The sequence below is a fragment of the Clavelina lepadiformis genome, chromosome 2 (assembly GCF_947623445.1).
Source record: "Clavelina lepadiformis chromosome 2, kaClaLepa1.1, whole genome shotgun sequence".
NCBI lineage: Eukaryota > Metazoa > Chordata > Ascidiacea > Aplousobranchia > Clavelinidae > Clavelina > Clavelina lepadiformis.
This window is the reverse complement of record NC_135241.1, coordinates 24,088,398-24,102,005: the sequence shown is the minus strand read 5'-3', so window position 1 is coordinate 24,102,005 and position 13,608 is coordinate 24,088,398. Positions and strand designations below refer to the sequence as shown.

At 35.1% G+C, this 13,608-nt stretch overlaps 2 protein-coding genes and 1 pseudogene across 3 annotated transcripts; 1 reads left to right on the top strand and 2 right to left on the bottom strand.

Annotated features, from left to right (window-relative positions):
* Positions 1-122: 122 nt before the first annotated feature.
* On the bottom strand, positions 123-5,922 carry LOC143447347 (short transient receptor potential channel 4-like). 2 transcript variants are annotated; one of them, XM_076947404.1, is made up of 13 exons: positions 5,811-5,922; positions 5,489-5,646; positions 4,980-5,073; positions 4,567-4,630; positions 4,343-4,456; positions 3,999-4,199; positions 3,736-3,840; positions 3,314-3,457; positions 2,895-3,107; positions 2,676-2,823; positions 2,395-2,508; positions 1,688-1,856; positions 123-1,506 (listed from the first exon to the last, which is right to left on the bottom strand). In XM_076947404.1, exons 2-13 carry the CDS (start codon positions 5,520-5,522, stop codon positions 687-689), a joined length of 2,220 nt encoding a protein of 739 aa, XP_076803519.1. In that variant the 5' UTR covers positions 5,523-5,646; positions 5,811-5,922; the 3' UTR covers positions 123-686. The 2 variants fall into 2 exon arrangements, with proteins under 2 accessions (XP_076803519.1, XP_076803520.1); XM_076947405.1 differs by having other exon boundaries at positions 3,314-3,454.
* Positions 5,923-9,347: 3,425 nt separating this feature from the next.
* LOC143446342 (uncharacterized) lies at positions 9,348-10,014 on the top strand (annotated as a pseudogene).
* Positions 10,015-10,479: 465 nt separating this feature from the next.
* On the bottom strand, positions 10,480-13,105 carry LOC143446856 (GATOR1 complex protein NPRL3-like). The gene is made up of 2 exons (XM_076946700.1): positions 12,699-13,105; positions 10,480-12,524 (listed from the first exon to the last, which is right to left on the bottom strand). The coding sequence occupies exon 2, from the start codon at positions 12,492-12,494 to the stop codon at positions 10,803-10,805; it is 1,692 nt and encodes a 563-aa protein (XP_076802815.1). The 5' UTR covers positions 12,495-12,524; positions 12,699-13,105; the 3' UTR covers positions 10,480-10,802.
* Between the last annotated feature and the right edge of the window lie 503 nt (positions 13,106-13,608).

Here is a 13,608-nt window from a genome sequence, read left to right as displayed (position 1 = left end):
TTATTTGTATGCTGATATATGCTGATGTGATATTTTCGCTCGTTTCAGGATAATCTTGGCTTAATTTGGTGCCCAAATGCTTGCTTAATCCCAACAACAGAATAATCAAAGCTTCGAATAATAAAGAAAATTTATTCAACACTACTGTACTTTCCAAACGCACAATATCACAAAATTATCCCAACGTTGCTGATTAAGACTTAATTTTGCTGGCAATCCTTCTGAAGTGGGATTATGTTTGTGTAAAGCTATCTACACATTCCATTGGAGAACACACGAAAAACATTGGAATACTCACAAGCGGGCAACACTACGGTATGAAAGATAGCGTTTGTGCAACAGCAACGCGACAATTATGCTACAAAACGTATTCGATTCAAAAGTAAAAGTGATAACACAATGTTTATACAAATTAATAGAATTTAATAACACAAAACAATGACTTGAACAAATTTAGTGATCTTTGGCCAATTTTTATTTAACCTTTGTTGGAATTAAATAACGCATTTTCTAATCACATCTACTGTACTACATTACGTCATAAAACATATCATCATCACTTATAGTTATACAATTCAAATGGTATTTATTATTATTGGATAATTAAAAATAATTTAATAATTATATATTCTGTACAAAAGGATGTTTAAATCAGACAATTTCTATAAATTGGAACAATTAATTTCTCAACAAGGAGAGCTCTCATGTTGGTCTTCCTTTGTTTTGCTGCCTGCTACACTTTCATTTGGGTTTTGAATTTCGTTGCTATTATCATTAATATTTCTATTATTAGTATCTTTTTGAAAACGTTCACGAATTTTTTTTGCATATTTTGCAACTAACCAAGGCGAAGGGATAAGATTCATGGGGGGCGGACGAGTGACATCCCGTCGTATGAAGTGGATCCAGGTAACAGTCCGAGAAAACTTCCATTCCTTTTCCTCCTTCTCGCTGGTGTCCTCGTACGACTTACTCATCATCGCAATGAGCATGTTGAGTATAATGATGATGGCGATCACGTGGTAAATGGCCAGGAGAGCAATTCCAACCACTTGGACAAAAGTTTGCTGCTCCAAGGCAATTTGGTAGGGGTCGACGTAGCCAAAAAGCGTCCAGAAAAGATCCAAAAGCGATTTTGGCAAATTTCCGAAATAGACGTCACTGCTGCAGGATGTGCCGTTCTCAGTTTGTCCACAGAAGGTATCCTTCCATTGAGGGGTTTCATGATACCAGAAAATTTCGGTCATCCCGAGACTAAATGGAAAGATGACCAGAGCAAAGATGAGTAGAAACTGGATGACATCGATCAACATCCGAGCCAAGGAAACCTGAAGTGGACCGAGGACTCGATGGATTTTGATCAGGCCGAGTAACCTGAGCGACACGAAAACATAAACGCAAGCCATTATCCCTGATGAGATTAGTCTTGGTTCAGATGCGCTCCAACCGGGTCGAAAGATTCTTTCATCTGCCGGTACATTGCCATACTTCACGTAATCAATTACCCTGATGAAATGCAAAATGCATATTGATATGTTTGCCTTAAGGATATTTGTATGTGAATTATATTTTTAGTTTGCTGAAAGGATTTATTTGTCTTGCTTAACAGCATCTTACGTTGCTATGGCTGGATATTGAACCAGTGATCGATATTTACCTTTGCAATGCTCTGCTCGGTAAATATTACCTCAATATAATGCATATAGTGAAGAATACCAGTTGCAGTAGATCATTGTAGTTCCACCAATCACCAAAATACCTTCTCGGACCGCGTTTAAAGAATTCTTCAATTTCCTGAACCCATTTTCCAACAATCCAAGACAATGCGAGCCACTCCCACAAAGTCGGTGAAGCACCTGCCATAAAATGGTATCACTTCAATGTGAGCTTAAAATCCAAAATAAAAGTAAATGCAAGTTACTTGTTTTGTAAAGATCCCCTTTTTCATTGAAGTATGAAATGTTTTGTGCAACAAATTTGAATGGTTTATTTACTAAATAGAGTGTTTGAAAAGTGGTGTGGTAATAATGTAATAACGCATACTTAGAAAATACAGCAAAACATGCACTTCGAATGATCAATAATGTAAGAATATAGGTTGGCGTTTGCAAATCGATTGACATGTTCTTGTCACTAAAATTGCAGCCGCATTATATACTTTAGTGTAAATTTAATCAGAGGACTATAATGGGTAGAGATTAAAGTAGCCTGTATATAGATCGACTGGCTGGGGTGGGGAAGTGATTGATTAAATAATTCCTTTCACGGCGTTTTCTATTGAAACTAACAATAAACACACAAACACATTGATTTTGTACAAGCAAAGAGGTGATATTTGAAAAAAAATTGTAACAGTTATATGCAAAGCACATCTAAAATCGATTTTGAATGTACCTAAGTATTCAAAGGCTGCTGATTTTGTGACAACATTTGTGACCAAAATTCCAATAAATGTAACATCAGACGCCAGATGGCACTCGTACAACACATTCGGCTGGCTGATAATCCCTTTAATAAACGAAAATTGTTGTAAAAATAAATGTAAATGATGTGGAGAATAATATGATACATAGCAACGGCTAAAAACTCTTGTACTTAAATATATTGTTATACTTTTTAGAAGAAGTTCAAAAAGACAAAAAAATAGATAAATAAACAAACAAACACAAACAAACCTCCAATGTTTGTTTGTGGAGCAATGATGTAGAAAAGTGACAACACTGGAAAAAGTAATCCGATTAGTTTCCATCCGAGTGGTTTTCCATGAACCTTCGACGCCCAAAGTCTCGGAAAATTACGATATCTAATATATCCCAAAGCCAGCTACAGTTGAAAAATAACAGACATCACTCGGGCGATAAATATTTTAGAGTTAGAATATTGTTTTAATTTACCTGCGTATTGTGATGTGTCACGATGTCCACCAAATGCAGTTCGCACGCCTCCTCAAGGAGTTCTAATTTGGTGGGAAAGTAATTTCTAGTTAAAGGTGGTTGAATCCAATTTGCTTTGGGGTTTTCGTCGTTTGTTGCTTGACTTCTTACTTTTGCTGTTTCTAATGCGACGGAAAACCCGAACAACTCTGCAAGTTGTTTTGTTGATTGGATCTGCAGTGTCCGAAGGTAGCATATTTACTTGTTGAAATTTAGTTGCAAAGGACAAAAAAATGATAACAAAAAAAGTTCTATCTTAAATATAAATGACATTAGATAGTTAGTTAGATCTTTTTACGAAGAGCTTAATATATTTTTATGTTATATCAATAAATCTTATAATGACATTATATTCACAATTTATGTCAAGTAGTTTGTACCCTATCTAGTAAAGAACACATGTAGTCTTCCAATTGTTTTTCCATTAATTTGCAAAAGTCACTGAATTCATGTCTGAGTTTGGCATTTTTTCTCAAATTTTTGATTTGATCCATGCAGACCTGCAGTTCAAGATTACCTTGCTTCTAAAACAAAATTATGCTTAGTTTTTTTGACAAATTTAGAATAGAAATGTTTTTGGACTTTATGATTGAACGACCGTGTCCTGCTTTTCTAACGGCAGTATTCCACTGTATAAGCAAAATGTTTCTTATTTTCAACAGGGCAAATAAAAAAAGCTTTTTGTAAACACAGTAAACAGTATTTTTTTAATTTAGTAACTCTAATAAAAACCATTCACAGATCCAGATGCAGAGAAATTATTTGCGTTAAAGTTTCTCGTATAGGCCCATATTAACCTTACCTTGCTTATCATTCTGATGTAAGCAGGGCTTGTTTTTACTATCCAAACTGCTTTCCAAATGTTAGCATATTCCCAAACTGTTTCCATTCCTCGCAGGTTGGCTTCCTGTAGATATAAATGGACAACAATCTCTTTCAACTCTTGTAAAAAATCCTTTATATGCTTCACTTTAAGTCACATCATTCTGAAATATCTGCACGGGAATGTTCTTTCTGTTTTTTTTCAAGTTTTTATTTTTACAAAATTAAGTGCAGCAATCATACTTGTAATCTGTGTCCATTGGCATAAAGTTTTTCCAACAAATTATGTTTTTCCAATGTTGCAGCCATCACCATTACTGCGGTGCCTATAGTGAATGTATTTGGATTTTGAATTTCTTTTGTCAAGTCGTCATTTCTAAATATGTTTTCCAGTTGGTCCAACAAGTCTTGATCAATATCCGGAAAAGGGAAATAAGTTTTTTCCTGAAATCGACGAAAATCAACTTAACATGTCGCAAGTTGTTAATGTTATAATAAATTCTATTGAAGTTAGGATTTATAGAATATCGCTGTGCATTAAACGACGTTTCCTGTGCGCTCTCTCGCACAATATACAACTTTAATACATGAAAACCGTTTGTTGCATCCGGCTGAGTTTCGAATATCATTCTGTGATGTTGTTTATCTCGGTTGTTTTCGTCTTTGGACATCTTGCGAAACGAATGAACGCTGAGTTGCACCTGCAAGGACAAAGATAAACGTCATAATCATCAATGTGGTGACCGGTATGTAGGATACTTTGGAATATACTGGGGCACTAAAGTAGGAACTTTTTTAAACTGGGACTTACTTCTTTCGAGAGCAATTCTTCACACTTTGTTTTGTCTCCGTTTGAGATTTCATCCCGGAGGTTCCTTTGCAAAATGCGTTTATTCTTTTGTTTTTTTAATTATTTAATTTTTTGATTAATTTTAATGGCATTTATGTAAATTACTTAGGACAAATATTTACTTTTTACATAAGTGTTTTTACATATCATAAGTTTTGTGCCTGTTTTCAGACACGCAAAACACAGAATGGTCAAACATGTCAAACATGGTCAAACAATGGTCAAATGGTCAAACATGTAATTTAGATCTTAGCAAGATATGTCCAGACCTCTTGCAAAATAAGCCTCGTTAAAACATACCACGTTTATATTTCACTTCATCACGCCATCACGTTATTAAAAGAACAAAATAAATAAAAAATAGGCAATTTTACTTAATCAATTCGGAGAGTTCCGTGTTGTTGTTACTGGAACTCTCTACTGCTACTGTTTCCTTTCGATTGTTGTTGTCATTTGCGCAGCAATCTTCTAAAGTATGTTGCGCATTTGTGGTAAAATTGTAAGACACACATCACATGATTATTGGCAATATTAGTTGCACAAAACCAACAGACATACAAATATTTATCGAACATTTTTAAGCCAATAAACTTTGTGTTCGCATAACAAGTATCATCCTTTACAAATATTTAATCTAGCATATATTGTAAGATTATAGGTCTAAGTCAGCTTCAGAAGTCGCATTAATTTTATAAGAGCAACATTAATCAACGCTAACCTATAAGCTGATTGATTTATATTGGCATTGTGTCAATTCGTTCATTATGCCTTTCGAATCAATTTCTTTGATTTATATATTACACCATTGTATTAATTTCATTGTCAACAAGTAGACCCGCTCTTAAGCAAATGAAATAAATTAAAAAGATAACGTTTCATTTACCAATATTGTCACATCCTGTGCCGTTGTCACTCATGTTGTTTGTTTCTTTATTTCAATCTTATCTCGATTACCCTCTTTGTATCCACGCGAGCAATCTTTGCAGCGTCACATCCACAAAATGACGTATTGCTTTGTTGCTACAGCCATGAGGTAATCGCCTAGTGATGTATTCATGACTTTTGTTAAATCTTAATGAAAACAACAAAGAGATAAAAAAGCTTACAACGTTTGCGTTAGAGTTTAGCGACTAAAAGTGAACCGATGTCATTTCAATTTATTTCTGATAAAAAAAAAATCATTTTTTATCCTCATTATTTAGTACCGGCTTTACATTCAAGGTCGATTATTTAAAGTCTTCTATACATGTCCGCTCTGTGTGGTGCTATTCACTTCGTCGTGTTTGAATGTTCCAGTGCAGTCCTTCTCATCATCAGTCCATCAAGCCTTTGATCTGCGTTTTCTATTTCCTTGTCATTTTATTAAACTATTACCTCTTATAGACTCATTTATGCTTTCTTTCCTTATTATACGTTAAAACGGTTACGGTTTCCTGCATAGTGTTCTAAATTGCTGGAACTATATTTGTCTTTCAATTCAACTTTTTTGCAATTGTTCATTTTTAATTATCTGTGTCCATAAAATTATTCAACGTTTTTCTACAAGTAGCTCAACAGCCAATAATTTCTTAAATTTACATTCTAAAGCCCACATAATAGTGCATGCTATTGTGTAACATTTGATTATTCTTTTTGGTTTCAAAGCTAATGCTGCTTCATAATAAAATCTTTCTCACATTGTTAAATGCTCTTAGAAATTCCCTGGTCATATTTTCCATCATCTACAGCTGTTTGGCCAAATCACACAAAATCTTTTACTTGTTTTATAACTTCACCATCTCCTGTATCTTGACTTTTAAGGTTTTTTGCTCTATTCTAGAATTGGCATATTCTTTCCTTTTTAATATTCGTTTTCATGTCATACTATAATTTTTATAGTGTTAGTTACAACTTTAAGAATTATTTTTAAATTTTCTCTTTGCTTTCTTCTAACAGAGCTGTGTAATCAGCATATTTCAAATTAGTTAGTTGGTTTAAATATGGATAAAAATATTCTTGTTCCAAAAAAAGAACCAAATGTTGGTAATTTGATAACGAGTTATTGACAAAACCGTTTCCTTTGTAACTTAGATGACTTCACAGTAGTAGACTTCAAGTTGTTTGAGAAGTTGTTATAGTAGCCTATTATAAATTTTGTTGTCGTATTTAGTTTTACTTTTTATGAGTTTACATTATCAACATAAATAACGCAACCATTTAACCCTATCCAAACCGGACTGGCAACATTACTATTTTAACTAGGTGTGGCCGACACTGCACACAAATTTTCAATTGTTAATTACTAGAAAACTATACGTCGTAAACTGATCGGATTTTTACAGGTTAGTAGCAAAAACATCTGGCTTCATGTATACATCATAATTGTAAAACTAAAGAAAGTGCATTTAGTGTTAATTAAATTAGTATTTCTACAAGTGATACATTTCTGGAAGTTTTTCTTGTTACACCGCGAAGCGGCGTGCGGAAAACAAGCTGACCGCGAGAAGAGAACACAAGAGAATAGTTAGTCGAGTTACTGGTGCGTAAATGATTAAACGATCGAGCAAAATTATGAAAATATGACAATATCTCAAAATTAAAAAATCCAACTTTATGGAGCAAACATGGACAGGTAGCTGAACATTTTTTAGGAAAAGTCACCAAGTTTCATGTTTCTACAGCAAACAATGCAACTTTACGCCACGTTTTGCTGTGACTGTGTGCAGGAGAAGTCACACCTAGTGTAAATAGGGTTAAACGTAAAACATGTAACATAAACACTTAATAAAGACTATAGGCTACTTTTAAACAACGTATTAACAATTTTTCTAGGCTCTATGTGTTTGCGTTTTTGGAATTTATTGAAAGATAAACCTGGAAATAAATCAAGTTCAAGTTCCTACTCAAGTTCCTACCTACATCTAGTCTACCTATGTAGGTCTAAATCTAAAGCAACCGTGCCGGTACTTACCACACTTATTTGAATATAAACGCTCACAAATTTCATATTAACAAATTTTCCAACAGGTATGCTTCGCAATTGGTTAATAACTGAATGTGCTTAAACACCATAGTAACGTCACATCCCTTTTCGCAGGATTTTGTAAACATGCACGGTTTTACCAAGAACTTTAAAATAAGTTAAAACTGACTTCAGTTCCACACCAAGTCAAACTGTAAGACTTTCCTAATGTTAAGCTGCTTTTTACTTTGGTACTTAAATTGTTTAAGTGATTAATGGGTACTAAAGTTGTTGAGATACAGACCAAGCACGTGATCCTTAAGATATTTGAATGGATATAGGTCGTTTGATGGCCTTCCATGTTTAACTTTAAACGGCTGAGCATACATTGTGAAAACACTCCACCACGTAATGAGTAGTCTTTTGCGGTTTAAAAACACGATCGTTGTTTCAGCTATTTACCTTCGGATGGAAACCAGTTCTATTTTGTCCTTGCCTTCACTTGCCACATCGGGGTTTTCCCAAATGTTTGATAAAGTCGCTTTAAATTTTGTGATGCACCTTTTAATTACATGTTTATATTACAGTAACATGTTTGCTGTGAATTGATTTGTTACGTCATTTAATATTTTGACTTTGATTGTCTTTTATTAAGCTAATAAATGTGTGTCAAGTAAATGTTTACATTTTCATGATCGATTTTGTTCAGACTTCTACTAACATCTTGATCTAACATTGGACATTCTGCAAGAAAACCAAAGCTGGAAAAAACCTTTCGTTCAAAAACAAACCCATGAATGTTTTAGCCAATTTCAGCAGTATATGTTTTAATTCAAAATTTGCTGTAGACTATCGATCACATAACTTGGAATATTATGTTCTAATTCTAATAAAACACTCACAAATAATCTTTGCATAACGTTCACCAATTTAGAGTCAGAAATACATTAAGTTTTTGATCGAAAATTATGAAAATTTTAAAATAGGTTACGGGATAAAGATTTACCTATGGTAATATTAAAAACATTGAATTACTTATGTTAAATTATACTTATAGAGACAAAAAAATAAAATGGAGTACCTGCTTTTGTTAACATGATGTCTATTCTTGCTGAAATTATTACCGAAAGCAGCCTATATACACAAACATATTTGTTAAAAAATAAAGATAGCCCAATGTGTGTGAATGTAATAAAAGAAGTACGGTAGGCTATAATTCGTAAATGGATAAGTGAAGATCCCATTTCATCACGCATAGACAGATCTCAGCAAAAATTTCTCGTATTTTCTTCACATAACTATACGGGGACTTGGTGTTATGTCATCTCTTGGTGACCTTTCTACTAATTTTGATTTTGTGGAAATTTTTATTTTACTCGTTTGATGAAATGAACGTGGGCGCTTAATACCGTCCTAAGGGAAGAAGACAGCTGTGGTCAAGTTTAACTCGATGCTATAAAGTGCGGTTTATTATTGCAAAAGAACTTTGAAATAACACAGAATGTGATAGAAATATCTCTGTTAATGAATATCAGAAAACAAAAGTATGGTCTTTATGCATACAGTTACAGCATAATGATGTTAAAATGTTCACTCAAGTTCAACTTGCAGACAATATCACTAGAAAATGCTGCATGCTGGATTTGAACTTCGCTTATAAAGTTCTTTCCGGTCCAGATAGTCACGAGGTCATTAGTAAATATGTATTTTTACACTGGAAAAAGGTAGCCCTATGACGTAACAAAGACAAAATAATCTGTTTCATAGTTGAAATTTACTAAATTTAAAAACTTATCAGCAGTTTTAGTTATTTAGTAAGTTTACACAACGTAAGCCTGATGTGAAACAGAATATTTTTAGTCGGCCAACCTTCTTCAGAATGGACGGGGGATCTAAAGAAAACTTGATAAATGCGGATAACGCCCACAACTACGCACTGGAAGTTTTGAAATGCATTGGGCAAATGAAGGACCAAGACAGGCGGCTATCGGACGAAATTCGAACTTTGGATTCAGAGAAACGAAAACTTCAAAACGATATTCGATTTCTAACTGATAAACTGGCCAAGATAAATTACCAGATTGCAAAAAAGATGGACTTCCAGCACGAATTGAGAAAGACCACCAAGGAATCAGAAGCAGCCTATTCAAAATTGCTTGAAAGTTCACAGGTTTTGTGCAAGTCTGTGAAGGAAACGAAAATCCAAATGCTGGGTCCCAACGTCCCCAGTACTGTTGACATACAGCAACTTCTTCAAAGCGCTGCAATGGACACCCGGACCTTGGGACCGACCGGCAATTTACTTCGCGAACGAGATCCCAAAAACGAAGGGGTGGCAGTCGCGGCTGCGGTCGCAAATGAACTGGGAAAGAAATAAAACTTGTTTGACGATTTTGAAAGATTTCTAGTGGCTAGCTGATTTAACTTAAAAAATGCCGGAAAACAATAATCTACCAAAGAACGAAAGTACCGTGGAAACATAGACGTTTTTTCGACAAAGAGCTCTTAGGCAATTGCGTGACTTCAGCACTTGCGCAAATTAGTGTTGACTGGCATATGCACTTTCGACAACGGCATAGGTAAAATAGAAATCGTATTATTTAACACAACTTGTAGTGTCATAAGCTTTTGGGGATAGTTCTACACCGCGTACACGTTTTGCCTCGCCTTAAGTATATTATGCGGTATACATAGGAAAAATTTAACTACACCTGTTCCTGACAAGGGCCAATATCCTCCAACATTGCTGAACTTGTTTGTCGTAAAAACGTCCGTTTCAATTCATAAGCAATGCGACCTGACTTTGGTGTCAATATCTAATCCTAAGGGCAATGCAACTTGTTAAATTAGTTTATAAATGATGACAATAGATCAATTCAATTAATCGCACTAACTTTGTGTTTATTTACACCAGTTCAAAAAACTACAAATACTTCTTCAGGTGTGATTTTTTATTGTAATACTGCGTTCAAAGAAAGAATATAAATGCAACATAAAATGACTAGCAAGGAACTCTGCTGGGACAAAAAGTTGAACGACAAATAGCCTAAGCCTAATAATAACGTTCATTAGATGTAGTGGTATTCAAAATGTTAGCAGATAATGCAATCTTCGCAACAAAATATGAAATATGCGTAAGGTAGTATCAGCGTTAAAGTGATTTCAAAAAGAACTTGGAACGGATGATAAAAGCAAATAGCCATGGTTGCATATGTAAGTGAATCACAAAGATAGGAAATAACGCAATGATCAAATGCTATGTAGGCATGCAAAATGCTGCAGCAATTTCGTCTTCTCTGTCACAAGTCAGCAGTAATGACTGAAATTTTTCCAAAATTGTTACGAGCTCGTGTCGGACCATGTTTTCCCGATACATCATTTCTTCCAGGTGATGCTTCCCATCGAAATATTTCAAAAGTCTTAAAAACAACGTCAAATCTTCAGAGTCTCTTGATGCAGGGACAGATTGAAAAACTTCTCTGCAGTAATGAGGGAGATGGCGGTGTTCCACTTTACCGGGCGAAACAGTCTTCAGTCGTTCAAGTAAGACTTTTTTCAGTTCTTGTTCAGGTTTACCAAATCTATCTTGCACAGGAAGAAAGTAAACGTACGTTTGATGTTGGACCAGGAATCTATGTTGCAGCATCCATATCACAATCTCAACCAATTTCTTTTCATTTCCGAAAAATGCGCCAGTAGGCGACTGATAATCACCAAGACGCACTGGGGTTGAAAAGTAATTCAGAACTTCAGTCAAGTTCAGATTAAATTTGTCACTGAATAGTTTTATATATTTGGAGCGGCAGTTTAATGAAGCTGTAGGTGCTAAAAAATACACATTTGTTTCGCAAAGTGGGTAAATAACACAAGCTTTACCCCACAGCACCAAGTGTCGCGCAATGGTGAAAACATGTCTCATTGCAATGTCGGCATCTGTTGACATTAGCTGTAGTGACTTGGTTGGATTATAGACATTCAAAAATTTTACGATGGACATGGAGCAGTAGTCCGTGAGAGAATCCCAGACATTTTTGTGGTCGTAGACGAGTAAGCCATGGTAAGGCTGAATTTGGTTTAAACATTGCTCTATGCTTTTTATATCCACAATGCCGCCGTATTCATTCTTGATACCACTGTTAAGAACTTTATGAAAAAGACAGAAACTGATTCGAAGGTTTTCATTCAGACTCAAGTCAAGTATACCAGTGCTTTCAACAAAGTCAAAAATATAGCGTAGATTTTGAGCTAGACTGCTTTGTTCCAAGATCTTCTGGTAAACTTGCTCTTCAGACATATCAGGATCTTCGTGGATGCTCAGCATAAGTTTGAATTGGCTTGTGACATAATTCATTTGCTTCTCTTCAAATCTCAATCCAACACCAAGTTTTGTGGCAAGCTGTTGATAGGCTTCGACCACACTGTAGTCTGCAGCGGTTCGAAGTACAAATACAACGTTGTAAGATGTCACTGTTATCCCACTACTGACACTATGATCTTCAATTTGTGCGGGCACTGTATCTGGAGCCGACAGCTCTGGAACAGCGAGTGAAGCTGTCAAATGCGCATCTTGAGTTTCAATATTGCTGTGTTCCAGCATAAGTGGAAAACCAACGAAGCGTAGCCCATTTATTTTCACGTCAAATTTCTGACCGCAAACTGTGTTGGCAGGACTGGTAACCTGGGCGAGGAGTTTGTCGGAGAAAGAAAGATATTGTTCAGCTTCATCCCTGATACTTTCACAGCATTCGTCTTCATCTTCTTCATTTGTTGTCGAATTGGATTGGTTCAGATGGTACGTCGATGATGTCAACTGTTTGTACGAGCGCAGCGACGACTGGCTGTGTCTTCCAGCTTCAAACGGATATTTAAACAACAACTTATTTGTTATAGACCTCCCGTACATAGACAACATAATAGCAAGTGGGGCCCAGGGTGGGTCCTTTTCCATGGCCAGATTCTGTACAATTCACTGCATTGGCTGAAAATTGTAAAATATTGGTCAAAAACTCTACATCTCTGCAGTTAGAAAGCAATCAGTGGCAAAACTGTGTTACTGTCATTTTTTGTTATCAAATATTACCTTTATAACAAATTCATGCATTTATATATATACAGTATACCATGTATAATATATAACTCAATTACTACTGACCATCCTGACTGAAAAAGTAGCTTAAATCTGACTATGGCAGCTTTTATGAAGATACATGCAAATTTCAGGGTGCACTGGAGCTTTAACTCTTGTTTATTTTCTATAAATATATAATAATAATATGGAAATTGAAAAATTCAATATTGTATTTATAACCTATTTTAAAACACACTGTAATGATTTTTCCAACAGCGTAAAAGCTATAAGCACAAAGGCTACTCTTCTGATATGTTATATTACTTCGTAAGGCTATAGTTTGATGGTATTATGCACCCTTTAATGAATGTTTTTCGACTGTCCAAACGAATTCAAACAATCTGGTCTAATATAATAGTGCAAAACCAGATGACGTCACAATTTGAGTAGCTGGGATCTAGTATACAAAGGCATCCTGTGGTTGTGCAGTACACTAGAACCGAAAAATCAATCAATCGTTTTACCATGTCAACAGCGACATGAAATATAGCCAGCTGTTATTAGTCCTGTACAGCACTATAGAAGTGCACAACCAGATGACGTCACCATTTGAGTAGCTGGGATCTAGTATAACAAACCCTACGATACGATAACACATCCTAGCTGGGCACATTTGTGCCTGTAGGCATTAACAAGCCTGGTCTGCATGCAGACATAAGAACACTGACTCGAACAAAGAAACCTATACGTTACAAGTTGTTTTCCAACATTACACCATGCAGCTATCTCATCCCGTTCCAGGCCTGTTCCAAGGTTGCTAAATAGCCTTTGCCAAACTTGAACATGCATAACTTTTAAAGTGACACATGCATTAAAACGTTACACAGAAAAGATTAGTATAGGACCAGAAAATGCTATTATTTTTTGGTGTTATTAATAACAAATATTTTTCAAATACTATATTATTTATCTTATTGTTATTTCAGAAAACCTT